Source organism: Hemiscyllium ocellatum, chromosome 7, assembly GCF_020745735.1.
Source record: "Hemiscyllium ocellatum isolate sHemOce1 chromosome 7, sHemOce1.pat.X.cur, whole genome shotgun sequence".
NCBI lineage: Eukaryota > Metazoa > Chordata > Chondrichthyes > Orectolobiformes > Hemiscylliidae > Hemiscyllium > Hemiscyllium ocellatum.
The window spans coordinates 89,638,234-89,653,009 of record NC_083407.1 but is presented as its reverse complement, the minus strand read 5'-3'; the positions used below and the strand labels follow the sequence as shown (position 1 = coordinate 89,653,009).

The following is a 14,776-nucleotide window of genomic DNA, read 5'->3' as shown; positions in this document are numbered from 1 at the left end:
ATTTGGAATTCTCAGATCTACTCAAGAACTGCAATCATCCTTGGTGGGATGTTATATGAAAACTAAGGAGTAAAAGCCGATGTAGGAAATCCAAGGCCTTAGTGAAATCAATTATACTTACTGCAAGGGATCCTAATACTCTGGGTAGTTCCATACAATCAACATAGTGTAAAAATCTACTTAGACTGAAGGTACTTGGTCTGAATTCTGCATGCTCTTCTAATTTCACCACCCATTACACTGTGAATAATGTCAAGGATCAAAGCAACATATCTTAAGTTGCTATTGATAAGAGTGACTCTACTCCAATACTGATAAGAGTTGCTGGTCTGAAATTATCAAACTCAAATATTGAACTCTCAAGGCTCTAAAGTGCTTAAATGGAAAACTAAGTACTGTTCCAGAAGCTCGTCTTGAACTTCACTCAAAACACTGCAACAGGCCGAAGAAAAACCTCTAGCATGGGAGAAGGATGGTGTATTGAAATGGCAAGTGACTAGAAGGTCAGAGTCATACTCATGGCCAGAATGGAAGCATTCTGCAAATCAGTTACCCAGTCTATGTTTGCTCTCCACAAGACAGAGACTGCTTCCTAAGCAGCAGATATTTTCAGTAAGATTTTTGGAGATACAGGCAATTCACTCATCTTCGGGAACAACATCAATGCCCAGACCTGGTTATAAAGCAAACATAACCACTGAACAGCTGCTTTGCTGCCTGTCTTGACTATTTTAGGACATATACTGATCTTGAGTGCAGTACTTGCCTTTGTCATCTCATTTTCAGTGAGTCATTCTACATTTATTGGGAGACCATTTGGGGGCATATTGACTTGGGCTGAGTTGGCCACAATAAGTCTGTTAAAGACTTCCTGAAAGTGTTCTGCCGACAATGATATTGTCTCCAGCTTTCAAAAAGAGTGTATCATCTTGGCAGTAACTATTTTTAGGTTCTCTGCAACCTTTTTTCTAATTTGAAGCAGCGATCGCATGTCATTGCAAACAGGTGGGCCCTCTGATTCCTGTGCTTGTTTGTTGATCCATTTTCTCCTGTCTTTTTGAGCATTCCTTTTCACCCCTCTTTCTTTAATTATATAGACCTGATGAAGGGTAATGTTTCCTGTTTTGCTTTTATGTTGAAGTACCTACATTTGTACTATAAAAGTTCCATATTTGGTCACTGATGCAGACTTCCTCCAGAGATGCTTGATATCCTGACACTTCTACCCTGCTACTTTTAATTCTTCCTACCAAGTTACTGTTCCAGATACAGAGTTAGTAAATCTAGTTAAGTTGAAAGTCATCTTTAGGTTTAAATAACATGAACCTACTGATATCAAATCTCTTCCACGTCTTCAGCTTGGTCTTGACCCTAACTATTGCCAAACAGCAATCACTAAATAAGTCTAACCCTTTATGCACTTTAATACTCTCTAAACAAGCAGTTCTCTAACTTGGGCCCATAGTCAAATGGTCAATTTGCGTTAGAGTTCTATGGTTCTATGGTCATTAGAAGTCCATGTAATTTTGTACATTCTTTACATGTGAGAAGTGAGGAGCTAATCCTGGGGGGGGGGGGGGGGGGGGGGAGATGCTGAAAATGTTCAAAACCAGATTAATCCCCACCCATTTGTGAATTCATGTCAGCATGGCTTCAGTAATGTCACCCATCACAAACAGGCCAAGGGTGGAAGTCACCATAAACACCAAGGAAACAAACCAAACAGGAAAAAAAGGACAGGAAACCACTAAACAACAGACCAATATCTGAATAAAGTTGATATCATAGAAGACTTCACCTATCCAGGCAATTCTACTAATATGCAGGGAGTCCAGAAACAAATTGTTAAAACATCAGATTTCAAAGTTTTCCATTAAAACAAAGTTTACACTGTACAATGCAAACATGCTCTCTGCTCTGCCATGTGGTTCTACATTGCAAACATGCCCTTTGGTCTATTATATGGTTGTGAAACTTGGAACCTGAAAACCTGTTAAGAACTGAAACTGAATACCTTTGTGCTAGATGTCTTCAAAGATTCTAGGCAGACACTGGTGAGATCCAAAATCAAAAGAAAGGAAAAGTTCAGAATAGCCTGCAGCTTCACCTGTCATCTGCAAAAGATAGCTTGACTGATACAGCCATGTCACTTGATTTCCAACATTGCAGCCTGTACATGAGGAAATGCAGTGGGTTTCTATCAGATTTGGGACAAAACATGACCCAAGATGAACTAGGTATGTCAGACTGACAATAGAGATCTGCAGCTGAACAACAGAATGTGAGTGACACAAGACCTTTAACTGAGCACATTAAAGAAGAGCATCTGTTCTTTTGCCTCAGATACAAGAACTGCTAAGTCTAAATAAGTCATCCAACAGGGAATGACTGACATAAATGTTGGAATATGATACTTCATGGCTCCCACTTGTGTAAAAAAAAAGGATGAAATTACAATAACAATTTTCACTATTAGATCAGATTCTATTCTCAATAGTGAAGGAATGACTTTTGTTGTTCACCTCATGGATAACTGGCCCGACACTTCATAATCTTCTCAAAGGCCAATATCGAAAATTTGACACCTGTTTCAAAATGCTGCCTTCTGCATGAAATTTGAGACGCTTTTAAACAGGGTGTACAACAACTGCACCCCGATCAAAGTGACTCAAGACAGAGTCCAAATGAGGAAAATACAAATCAGGCAATATAAATTTGTGTTAAATCATGCACATAAAACAAAATAATGAACAGAATTTGGAGAGGGGAAAAATGATGAAAAGCTAAAAGAGAAATCTTTTTTGCTCCCATATCTTTTGAGGAAATGAAAATTCACATTTGTAAAATGTATTTGAATTGTGAGCTCATCAATGATCATTTGCCATGGCATTAAAACTCCACACCTAAATGCAACAGTTCTAATGTTTTAAGCTGTTGAACAAAACTGATAGGCAATTATCCCAGGTTCATGCAATTCCATTGAATTCAACATCAAGACTACTGAGGACAGCTCTTGTCACAATCATTGTGTCCTCACCTCTGAGCCAAGCAGCCCAGGTTCAAGTTTCACCTGCTCCAGAGGTGTGTAATAACAGATTGATTAGAAAATATTATGAAGTCTATTGGTCAGGATCACAACATCACACCTTCAAAGGGAATAGGATATATTTAACAGCAATTTTTACATTCCTGTATCTAATTACTTCTTTGTAGACACCAAAAATTGCTGTCAAATTTACCCTGTATTTATATCAAGCACTGATGACCTCACCATTATTAAAGCAAAATCTAGGCCACTGGGTTCAGCATACCTTAATCTACCTGGAACAAAGGAACACCTGGTGCATCATATCCCATTGAAACAAGATCATTGTGATGGCATAAAAACATGAAATCCCTCCAATTTTGGACTGTAAATTTTTAAAGCCTTTCATCATTGAAGTCAGTGGTGGTCCAACAGATTGCTAGGAAACCCTGTTAGATCAGTTTAGTCTGTGAGAAGGTGCAATCTGAAGCATTGCAGCCTATGTCAGATCTGACCATCTACTTGAATCAGAAGACCTTTTGTGTGTGGCTTTGACAGCTTGATTTTGATGGCTTGCAGTGTGATTGTCAGCTATGAAGCTAACCTCTGGCTCTACCCTAATCTTCTGAATTACCCATGATTTGAAAAAAAAAGGGGAAAAGCATTCAACATTTTCTATGTTGGGATTGAAAAGTATTTGGCAAACTATACAGCTTCTGGAGTTTTCCATTTTACATATGGACAAGGAACAAGGATAGGCCATTCGGCCCTTCTAGTCTGTTCTGTCATTCAAGAAAAAAATATCATGACTGATCTGGTTTTATCCTCAATTTATATTTCTGCATGTATCCAATAATCTTTCTTGCCTTTGATAATCAAGAATATGCCTCTGCCTTAAAAACAAAGATGCTACATCCACTGGTTTTTGAAGAAGAGCATTACAATGACTCTCAATCCTCAAGAAACGTTTCCTCATCTGTTTTAAAATATTTTAATTTATTTTTAAACTGTGCCCCCTAGTCCTCTATTCTTCCTCAAGAGAAAAGATACTTTCAAAATACACCTAATTGGGTCCCCTCAGGATCTTATATGTTTCAATTAAATCACCTCGGACTCTTCTAAAATCAAGCGGATACAGGCTAGACTATCTTCTGAGAAAAAGCAAAACAATCTATTTATTCCAACTATTAGTCTTGTAAACCTTCTGTGAACTGCTTCAAATACATTAATATCCTTCTACATGACTGGTTACCAGTGCTGTCCACACTACTTCAGAAAAGGTCTCACCAATGCCTTGTATAATTGAAGTGTAACCTCCTTTCTCTTGCATTCAATTCCCCTCACAACAAACCATAACATTCTATTAGCTTTCCTGATTACTTGCTGTACCTGCAAACTAACCTGTTGTGATTCACTCACAAGGACACCCAGATCTCTCTGCATCCTCTCTCCATTTAGAAAAGATTTGTCATTCTTCCTGCCAAAAGGGACAATTTCACACTTTTCAGATTGTAGCCCATTTACTAAATCTTTACCCCACTCACTTAATAGGTTTTTTATGTCCTCTTCACAACTCACTTTCCTACCTATCTTTGTGTCAAGAGCAAATGTAGCTCCAAGATCATCGATCCTTCAAGCAAATCATTCATATAAACTGTAAAGAGTTGAGGCCTCAGCACCAAACCCTGTGGCACTCCACTCGTGACATCTTACCAGCCTTAAAAAGACATTTTTTAATCCCAGCTTTCTGCTTCCTGTTCCCCAGCCAATATGTCACCCCCTATACTTTCAGCTTTTATTTTCCACAACAACCTTTGATGTGGCACTCCCTCCACAGTCCAAAGATGTGCAGGTTAGGTAAATTGCCCATATTGTTAGGTGCATTAGTCAGAGGGAAATGGGTCTGGATGGGTTACTTTCGAAGGGTCTGTATAGACTGGTTGGACCGAAGGGCCTGTTTCCACACTATTGGGAATCTAATCTAATAAAAAATAAATTTTAGAAGAAGCCATTGTAAATCTCCTGGTGAAAACAAGTTTTGGCCATTCCCATAAATGGAAGGCTCCACTTTATGGTTGGATTAGCTTTCCATTGACGTCATGCACCAATCTTATCAACACACCTACGATCTGGTGAATAAAATGATCTTTGGAATTCCAGCAGTGCAGCAACAAAAGGAAATTAGCTGTTAACTTAAAATATATAGATTTTTTTGAATCTTTTTAAATACCTTCAAGGATAAACACATTACCTGGAGCACAGTCCCAATGTGACTATGTAGAACAAAACCTATTATTTATTTGCATAAATGTAAGAGAAACAGCAATTCACATTCATGTCATGTCGGTGATAAGACTAAAGCCTCACCCAAGAGAATGCCGGTCTAGAGCACTGACTTGCTTGGAGTTTGCAAAGATTTCATGTAATGGTGTCAAGGGCACGAGAAAGATTATGACATCAAGGCAAAAGGTTGAGCTACTCAGAATGGAGTTAATCTCTTTACTTGAAACTACTGTTCACATTCTTAAAGGATAATGAGCTCACTGGAAACAATGTATAAGATGTGGTATTTCCCGGAGCATTGTACCCCACCAAGAGGTGGGCCCATTATGTATGTTACAAGAGATAAGAGGCATTTACTATAAGCTATTCAGGGTGGGCCCAGGAAACAAATCAGTATAAATATGACTGATAATTGGAAATCCAGTGACTGGGAAGAAAGGAGGATAAAAGCTGATTTTGGATGATTCAAGACAAGAGAATCCAGAAAGGGGAATGGGACAAACTCTATAGAAGACCGCTCAAATTTTAGGCATCGAAAGGAGTATCCGCTGCACAGGCCTGTGTGATTCAGGATTGTTACTTGATATCACTAGCAGACATGTGGGACTTGCTTCTGGACACAAGTCAACAAGATACACAAATTATTGTGCATTCAAATATGTTGGATTCCAACTGAAAAACAGGTCAGGCTACCGTGAATCTATCTGGCTGAAGACGGCTATCCTTAAAACATGCTGCAAATGTGGGTTTCCCAAATTACAGTTTACTAGGATGCTGCCTGGGAGGAAAGGCTGAGGGAACGAAGGCTGTTTTCATTGGAGAGAAGACAGTTAAGAGATGACTTAATTGAGACATATACGATAATCAGAGGGTTAGATAGGGTGGATAGTGAAGGCTAACATGAGGGACATAGCTTTAAATTGAGGAGTGCTTTACTCAGAGAGTAGCAGGGGAGTGGAACGGCCTGCCTGCAACAGTAGTAGACTCACCGCATTAAGGACATTTAAATGGGCATTGGACATACGTATGGATAATAATGGAATGGTGTAGGTTAGATCGGCATCAGATTAATTTCACAGGTCGGTGCAACATCGAGGGCCGAAGGGCCTGTACTGCACTGTAACGTCCTATGTTCTATGTTCAATGTTCAAAGTCTTAGCACAGTCAAGCCTAGCTCAAGACTGACAGAAGGATTCTTTCCTCCCCAGGAGAAATCACAGGTTTAAAGGTAAGCTCTAAATAAATCGACAAGTTGTGCGCCTGCCTTCTTTCCAAAATGACATCCATCTGATCCCCAGAAAAAGTAAGTAATATTTTCTTAAGGTTTGGTCAACACTCCTTCATTTAGCACATTTCATAATGCATCACCACAGCACTTCCCCATTTGGCAAATATCATCAACACGTGTCTGTGGTCTACTTCATGCTGCATTACATGAGGCACGGTTGTAAAATTCAATGATGGCATTTATCAGACGCTGGAGGCAGTCTTGAATTGGCTGAAGCAAGCAAGAATGATGCAGTGAATGCCAGTAGTGTCAAAACAACACTGATTTGTTCATAAGTACTGCTTTGTTATAAATGCAAATATAAACTCAATTTAAAAAATGACACTTGAAAAATTTCAGGGACAATTGTCAAAACTATTGAAAAGATGCTAGACCAGCCTGACTAGCCCCACAATGCAAATACTTGATTTGACAAGTTTCCATTGCCAGACTAGGCTGCACCCTACTTGACTATCCCTTGATAAACTTATCCACTCACCCATTTATAAACATCTGCCACCCTGCCTTACCCTTGCTACCTATTCATTTACACATTCCCTTGTCCGTTCACTCACAATCACGCTGGGGCTGTTAAATGTGTCCAGTTTTATGCCCTGCCCGCTCCCCCCCATCCCCGCCAGAGCTCTTTGGTGAATGCTGTATAAGGAGTCCTGGAGAAATCAAGCACTGTTGATCCAGCAAGGAATACAGAACCATGGCGAGACAAGTAAAGGTTGGAGTGAAGCAATAATCCGAAGATGATTACTTCTTCACAGAATATCTTACTCAAAATCTTTTCCAGATGAGAGCAAGAATCACAACAAAGGACAGAAAAGAACACTAAATAACAAATAGGCTGTACCTATGTATGAGTACGGAGAAGGTCACTTCATCAAGGCTCTAGATTGATATATGGTTCCTTTTCGGATGTTAGGAAACTTTAATCCCAAAAACAGATGTTGATTGAATGAATAAAAATTACTTACCTTACGTAAACAGCAATAACTACAAGAAACTACAGACAGCATCTTTCATATGAAAAATCGGCAAATATGTCAACTACCCATGTGAATTAATAGACATTTTTGTCTATTAATATAGCTGAACTATTTTACTGCCATTGAATTTAAAAATACAAATCAGAGGGTCTGTACCCTAGATAAAGCCAGAATAATAAGTTGTACATTGCACATGCTAGACTTCAATAACCGTTTTTCTTCAAAGTGTGTCTCAATCTTTGTATCATTAAACATTTTTTCCGAAATCTCAAAAACTGCAATTAGTTCAGTTCTGTTCTTAAATGCTACAAAACATCCTGCAAAGGATTTCCCATAAAATGTCTGTAGAGCTGTGATCGATGTAAGGCCTATCAATGCCAGAATGGAATGTTTTTCCATTCTCCTCAAAGAATTGTGAACGTCAATATTTCAAATATTGAAATACTGAAAATAACCCAGGCCACAGGCAAGTAAAATTCTGATCAAACAATATACCTTAACCTGAAATGTGATGCCTATTGCATCAATGTCTTTCTACTCCTTAAATCATTCAGCATACTAGCCAAAGCAATTTCCAATTTGTGCTGTGGAACCCCATGCTCGGAGTTGTTCTGTATTATAAACATCGATTTCTCTTGTAGCAACTTCCACCAGTCACCCTTGGTTGCAAACCCATATCCTGTGTGTAAAAGGGCAATTCAAACATGAAATGTCTTATATATATACCTCTGCCACACGAGATCCTCTTCCAAAAATATATTTCTGATGACTTTTCTTCCACTTACAGGAGTTCTAGGTTCCACTGGATCCAATATGGATACAGAATACATTGAGTCAGTCAAAACATTTAGATCTTCACCAATGGAACTGCTGTCTGTGGAATGTGCATAGTTCAAAGCAATTTTACGACAGTAAGTGCAAGCTCGAAGATCACCTGAAGAGAAAAATGACAATATTTTAGAATAGTTTCTACTAAATGCATACATTTGGAAAAGTTAATTGACCAATACTGCAACTCATGCAAAAGTATAAAGGCAAACTTACAGACATTCATTATCAAAGTTTAAGACGAAATTTGGCCTTTTTACGTATTAGCATGCATTTCTGAAAGAAGTGTTATTGTTAGCTATGCCAAACTGGACACAGGAAAAATGTTTCACATTACAGGCAAAATTGATCTCATCTAGGATAGACCAGTGACCGAATTTCATGAACTATATTTCATATTTAAATGCAGAAGAACATGGATAAAATCAGTAGCCCTTTTACATCACCGACATACAGCAGTACATTGTAAATTAAATATATGTAACTTCACCAACACCAATTTTACAAAAAAAATCTTTCCACAGGATGAGGGCCTTGCTGAATAGACCAACTCCTGTCCAGAAAGCAGTTAAGAGTCAACCACATTGCTGTGGGTTTGTAGGCCAGACCAGGTAAGGATGGCAGCTTCCTTCCCAAAAGGGTATTTCTAACAGCCAATGGATTCATAGTCATCATTAGACTCTTAATTCCAGATAATTGCTGAATTTAAATTCTACCAGCTACCATGGTGGGGGTTCAAACCTTGGACCCCAGAACATTACCTGCCTCGCTGGATTAACAGTGCAGCGATAATACCAGTAGACCACCACTTCCCCTTATTAATGACAATTTGAATGACTGGATTTTCATAATTTTTATATTTACCTTATATATTTGTATAAATTACAAGCCCATGATTTATTGCCAAAAAACTTGATCTTTTTCTATATATTTCATGCAGAAGTCTTTTTCTTTAAAAGATCAAACCATGGTATGATTATTAATTGCTTAGGCAATTACTACAATTCACTTGTTAAAATGTATAAGGAAATCTAGATTGTTCATTCTCCAATTCTAACAGAAAACTGCCAATCAACAAACTGAAGTCTACCACATGATCTACTGTCATGCTTTCAAAAAAGAATAAAATGAAAGTGGGTCACATTAAAATAAAAGCTGCAACATTCATAGACAACATAGAACCTCAGCATGCAAGTTTAATGCTTCTAAAAAAAAAATTAGAGATAAGGGAAAGATAACTAAAATAAATGTGGAAAAATTAAGTGCAGCAGCAAAGGAATTTTAAATAAATAGCCTTACCTGGAGAAAATGTGGCAAAATAAAGTTAACAATGATCAGAAAATGATTGGTATTGCAGGGATAAATATTACCAATTAATTCAACTCACTCAGAGAATCACAGAATCCCTACAGTGCAATAGGGGTCTTTTGGCTCACTGATTCTGTACTGACCCTCCAAAGAGCATTCCACCCAGACCCACACCTCTATCCGAGCTGCATAAACCCCACATTTACCATAGCTAATCCTAGCCTGTATATCTCTGGGGCACTACAAGGCAATTCAACATGACCAATCAACCTTTGGTCTGGGGAGGAAAATGGAACACCGGTGGAACCAAACCCGGTCCCTGGCACTGTGAGACAGCAGTGCTAACCAATGAGCCACCGTGCTGCCCCAGACAAACCAAGATAGATGGTATTTCAGAATTCATTGGTAGTGCAGGAATGCACAAGATGCACATAAAAAGGCAAACTGACTATTCCATCAGAAAACAAAAACTTCCCTAGTCAACCATGGTTACCTCATTCTCCTTCTACACTTGCTTTTCCTTGGGGTGAATCTCTGCTGTGACTCCTGAATTACTGCCACAAAATCCAGCCATTGTTGTTCCGCTGGCTTTCCTGCTAGGTTCCTCACCCAGTCAATTCCACCCAGCTTCTCCCTTATGTCTCTGTAGTTACCTTTATTCAGCTGTAATACCACTATCTCTAATTCTATCTTCTCCCTCTCAAATTGCAGAGTAAATTCAGTTACATTATGATCACTGCGTCCTTAAAGTTCTTTCACCTTAAGCTCCCTTATCAAGTTTGTCTCATTGCATAACACTAAATCCAGTATTGCCTGCTCCCTAGTGGGTGCCACTACAAACTGCTCCAAAAAGCCTCATTTTGTCGACATTCCACAAATTCCTTTTCTAGCAATCCACCACCAACCTGATTTTCCCAGTCCACTTGCATTTTGAAATCCCCCATGATCACTGTTAAGTGTGCCTTTCCTACACATCTTTTCTATCTCCTGGTGTATCTCGCACCTCCAGCTCCCGGTTACTGTTTGGAGGCCTGTATATAACTCCAAAGTTTTTTTTAATCTTTGCATTTCCTCAATTCTACCCACACAGATTGTACATGATCTGACCATACTTCATTTCTTACTATTGATTTAATGTCATTTCTTACCAACAAGGCTACCCCACTCCCTCTGCCCATCTACCTAACTTTTCGATAGGATGCATCTTCTTGAACATTCACTCCCAATCCTGATGCTCTTTCATCCACGTCTCAGTGATGTCCAACATGTCATATCTGCCAATTTCAATCTGCACAACAAGCTCATTTACCTTGTTCCTTATACTGCGTGCATTCTGTCCTGTATTAACTGTCCCCCTTCTCATTGTTGTTGGTTTGTCCAGTGTGTGTGAAGTTTGATTGCTAACCCTTTCCATACGCTCTGTCCTATTAGTGTCTGTGCTGGAGATTTTAATAACCTCTCCTGAGTTCTGCATTCTTACCACTTCCTTTAATTTGGATTTTCTAATTTCTCCTATAATTAAACCCTTCTCCCTGCCTCACTAATTTAGTTGAAAGCCTTCTTGATGAAGGGCTTTTGCCCAAAATGTCAATTCTCCTGCTCCTCAGATGCTGACTGACCTGCTGTACTTTTCCAGCATCACTCTAATCTAAACACTGAAAGCCCTGTCAACAGCCAGTTATGGGATTCGCTAGGACTCTGGTCTCAGCACAGTTCAGATGAAGAGCGTGCCTTCGGAACAGGTCCCTTCTTCCTCAGTACTGGGACAATGTCCCATGAATTCAGACCCATGTATCCCACATCAATCTTTGAGCCATGCATTTACCTGCTTAATTTTATTGACCATATGCTAATTAGCTTGTGGGTCAAGCAATGATATAGAAGGTGGTATTAGTAATAACATTAGCAAATTTGCTGATGATATTAAGCTGGGTGGCAGGGTGAAATGTGAGGAGGATGTTAGGAGATTATAGGGTGACCTGGACAGATTAGGTGAGTGGACAGATGCATGGCAGATGCAGTTTAATGTGGATAAATGTACGGTTATCCACTTTGGTGGCAAGGACAGGAAGGCAGATTACTACCTAAATGGAATCAATTTAGGTAAAGGGGCAGTACAAAGAGATCTGGGTGTTCTTGTACACCAGTTAATGAAGGTAAGCATGTAGGTACAGGAGGTAATGAAGAAGGCTAATAGCACGCTGGCCTTCATAACAAGAGGGATGAGTATAAAAGCAAAGAGGTTCTTCTGCAGCTGTACAGGGCCCTGGTGAGACCACAACTGGAGTATTCTGTGCAGTTCTGGTCTCCAAATTTGAGGAAAGACATTCTGGCTATTGAGGGAATGCAGCGTATGTTCACAAGGTCAATTCCTGGAATGGCGGGACTACCTTATGCTGAAAGACTGGAGCGACTGGGCTTGTATACCCTTGAGTTTAGAAGACTGAGAGGGGATCTGATTGAGACATATAAGATTGTGAAAGGATTGGACACTCTGAGGCAAGAAACATGTTTCCGCTGATGGGTGAGTACCGAACCAGAGGACACAGCTTAAAAATACGGGGTAGACCATTTAGGACAGAGATGAGGAGAATCTTCTTCACCCAGAGAGTGGCGGCTGTGTGGAATGCTCTGCCCCAGAGGGCAGTGGAGACCCAGTCTCTGGATTCATTTAAGAAAGAGTTGGATAGAGCTCTCAAGGATAATGGAATCAAGGGTTATGGAGATAAGGCAGGAACAGGATACTGATTAAGGATGATCAGCCATGATCATATTGAATGGTGGTGTAGGCTCGAAGGGCAGAATGGCCTACTCCTGCACCTATTGTCTATTGTCAATAATCTAGAGATTACTAACTTTTTGGTCCTACTTTGTAATTTGGCTCCTAGGAATTCATACTCTCTTAGCAGAACCTCTGTCTAGGCTTTATCTATGTCGTTGGTACCTACGTGAACCATGATCATGGCATCTTTACCATCCCACTCCATGTTCCACTGCAGCCCAGATGAGATAGCATCCCTACAGTGTGGAGACAGGCCATTTTGACTCAACAAGTCCACACTGACCTTCCGAAGAGCAATCCACCCAGACCCATTCCCCAACCCTATTATTCGACTTGTATCCCTGACCAATGTACCCAAACCTACACATCCCTGAACACTATTGGCAATTTAGCATGGCCAATTCACCTGACCCACAGTTTTAGACTGTGCGAGGAAACTCACACAGACACAGGGAGAATGTGCAAACTCCACACACAGTCACCCCAAGCTGGAATCAAACCTGGGTCCCTGGTGTTGTGAGCTACCGTGCCACCCTAAAGATACCTTCAGGACTCTCGATCCTGGTCACAGAGAACAGTGTCTATGCCTCTGACTACACCATCCCCAATTACAGCAACATTTCTCTTCTTGCCAACATCACCCCCACCCCGGCTCCCGCTCCCACCCTCACGGCACATGAATGGCTCTCTGCACCATGCTGCTGCGATCAGTCGGCTCATCCTCCCTGCAGTCCCCATTCCAGTCCACACAAGGAGCAAAACTCTTGAACCCGCTGGACAAGGTCAGGGATTGAGGCTCCAGCAACTCTACCCCTGAATTCCTCTACCTGCCTCACTCACAACCACTCCCTCCTGTCCCTGACCACTGGCCAAATTCAGGTTAGTCAGTCTAAGAGGTATGACTATCTCCTGAAATTCAGCATCCAAGTAACTCTCCCCCTCCCTGATGTCACAATGTTTGAAGCTCAGAGTCCAGGCCATCAGCTCTGAGCCAGAGTTCTTCTAGCAACCAGCATTTACTACAGACATGGTCACCGAGAACCACTTCATGCAAAAATAACACGTTAATGAAGCTTCAAAGAAGAGGACATAAAAGGCGAGAAAAACACAACAAGCTGAACTATAATGTCTTGAGAATCTTCTCCAATTCTGAATGTTGTTGGAGAACAAACTGAAGTCTGGACAAGAGCCATGTTTTCTCCTTCAAGAATACAAGGGTGAGGGATTAAAAGTCAGCTCAACTTGAGTTAGTGTGCGTTCGTGAGCTGTGATGCTCATGTGTTCCAATGGACTGAGATCCTTGTGTGTACTAGCTGGGTTCAAGAACATGTGTGTTGTGAAAATCATAGTCGTAAAACCACTTTATGTTGTGAGTAAAGGAGCGTCGGAGACTGAGGGGTGACTTTATAGAGGTTTACGAAATTATGAGGGGCATGGATAGGGTAAATAGGCAAAGTCTTTTCCCTGGGGTTGGGGAATCCAGAACTAGAGGGCATATGTTTAGGGTGAGAGGGGAAAGATATAAGAGACCTCAGGGGCAACTGTTTCACACAGAGTGGTACATGTATGGAATGAGCTGCCAGAGGAAGTGGTGGAGGCTGGTACAATTGCAACATTTAAAAGGCATCTGGATGGGTATATGAATAGGAAGGGTTTGGAGGGATATGGGCCGGGTGCTGGCAGGTGGGACTAGATTGGATTGGGATATCTGGTTGGCATGGACGGGTTGAACCGAAGAGTCTGTTTCCATGCTGTACATCTCTATGACTCTCTGACTCTCATACACTGAGGGCTGCAAATCTGCTTAGTAAAGATGGGAAGACAATGCCCAGTTAATTTCTCTTCACCTGGAAGCTTGACAATTTGAAATCAGGAACCACAGCAACTTGGGGAACCCTGCACGGGATCTGGTCATAACACAATTAATGCGGAGGATGAAGGTGAGGAAAATCCACAGGATATATAATCAAACCATAGGGACAAATTGTTTGGTGAATCAGATAGCGATTGTAGTGTTTTCGAATGCAGAGGGATGCGAGCATTCATGAATCACAAAGAGTTACGAAGTAAAGACGGCAAGCAATTGGGAAAGCTAATATATATTTATAGATTGTTGCAAGGGGAATTGAATACACAAAAGGGGAGATTATGTTTCAGTTATACAGGGCACTGGTGAAATCACAGCTGGATTACTGTGTACAGTACTGGTCTAATTAGGAATGATGTAAATGCACTGGAAGCAGTTCAGAGAAGATTTACTAGACTAATAACTGGATTAGTCAGTT

At 40.4% G+C, this 14,776-nt stretch overlaps 1 protein-coding gene across 5 annotated transcripts in view; it reads right to left on the bottom strand.

Annotated features, from left to right (window-relative positions):
- pikfyve (phosphoinositide kinase, FYVE finger containing) overlaps window positions 1-14,776 on the bottom strand; it is a 154,231-nt gene that overhangs the window by 91,996 nt on the left and 47,459 nt on the right. For all 5 annotated transcript variants that reach the window (XM_060827485.1, XM_060827484.1, XM_060827486.1 and 2 more), the window contains exon 6: window positions 8,300-8,507. In XM_060827485.1, coding sequence (XP_060683468.1) covers window positions 8,300-8,507 — 208 coding nt within the window. The remainder of the gene's footprint in view (window positions 1-8,299; window positions 8,508-14,776) is intronic.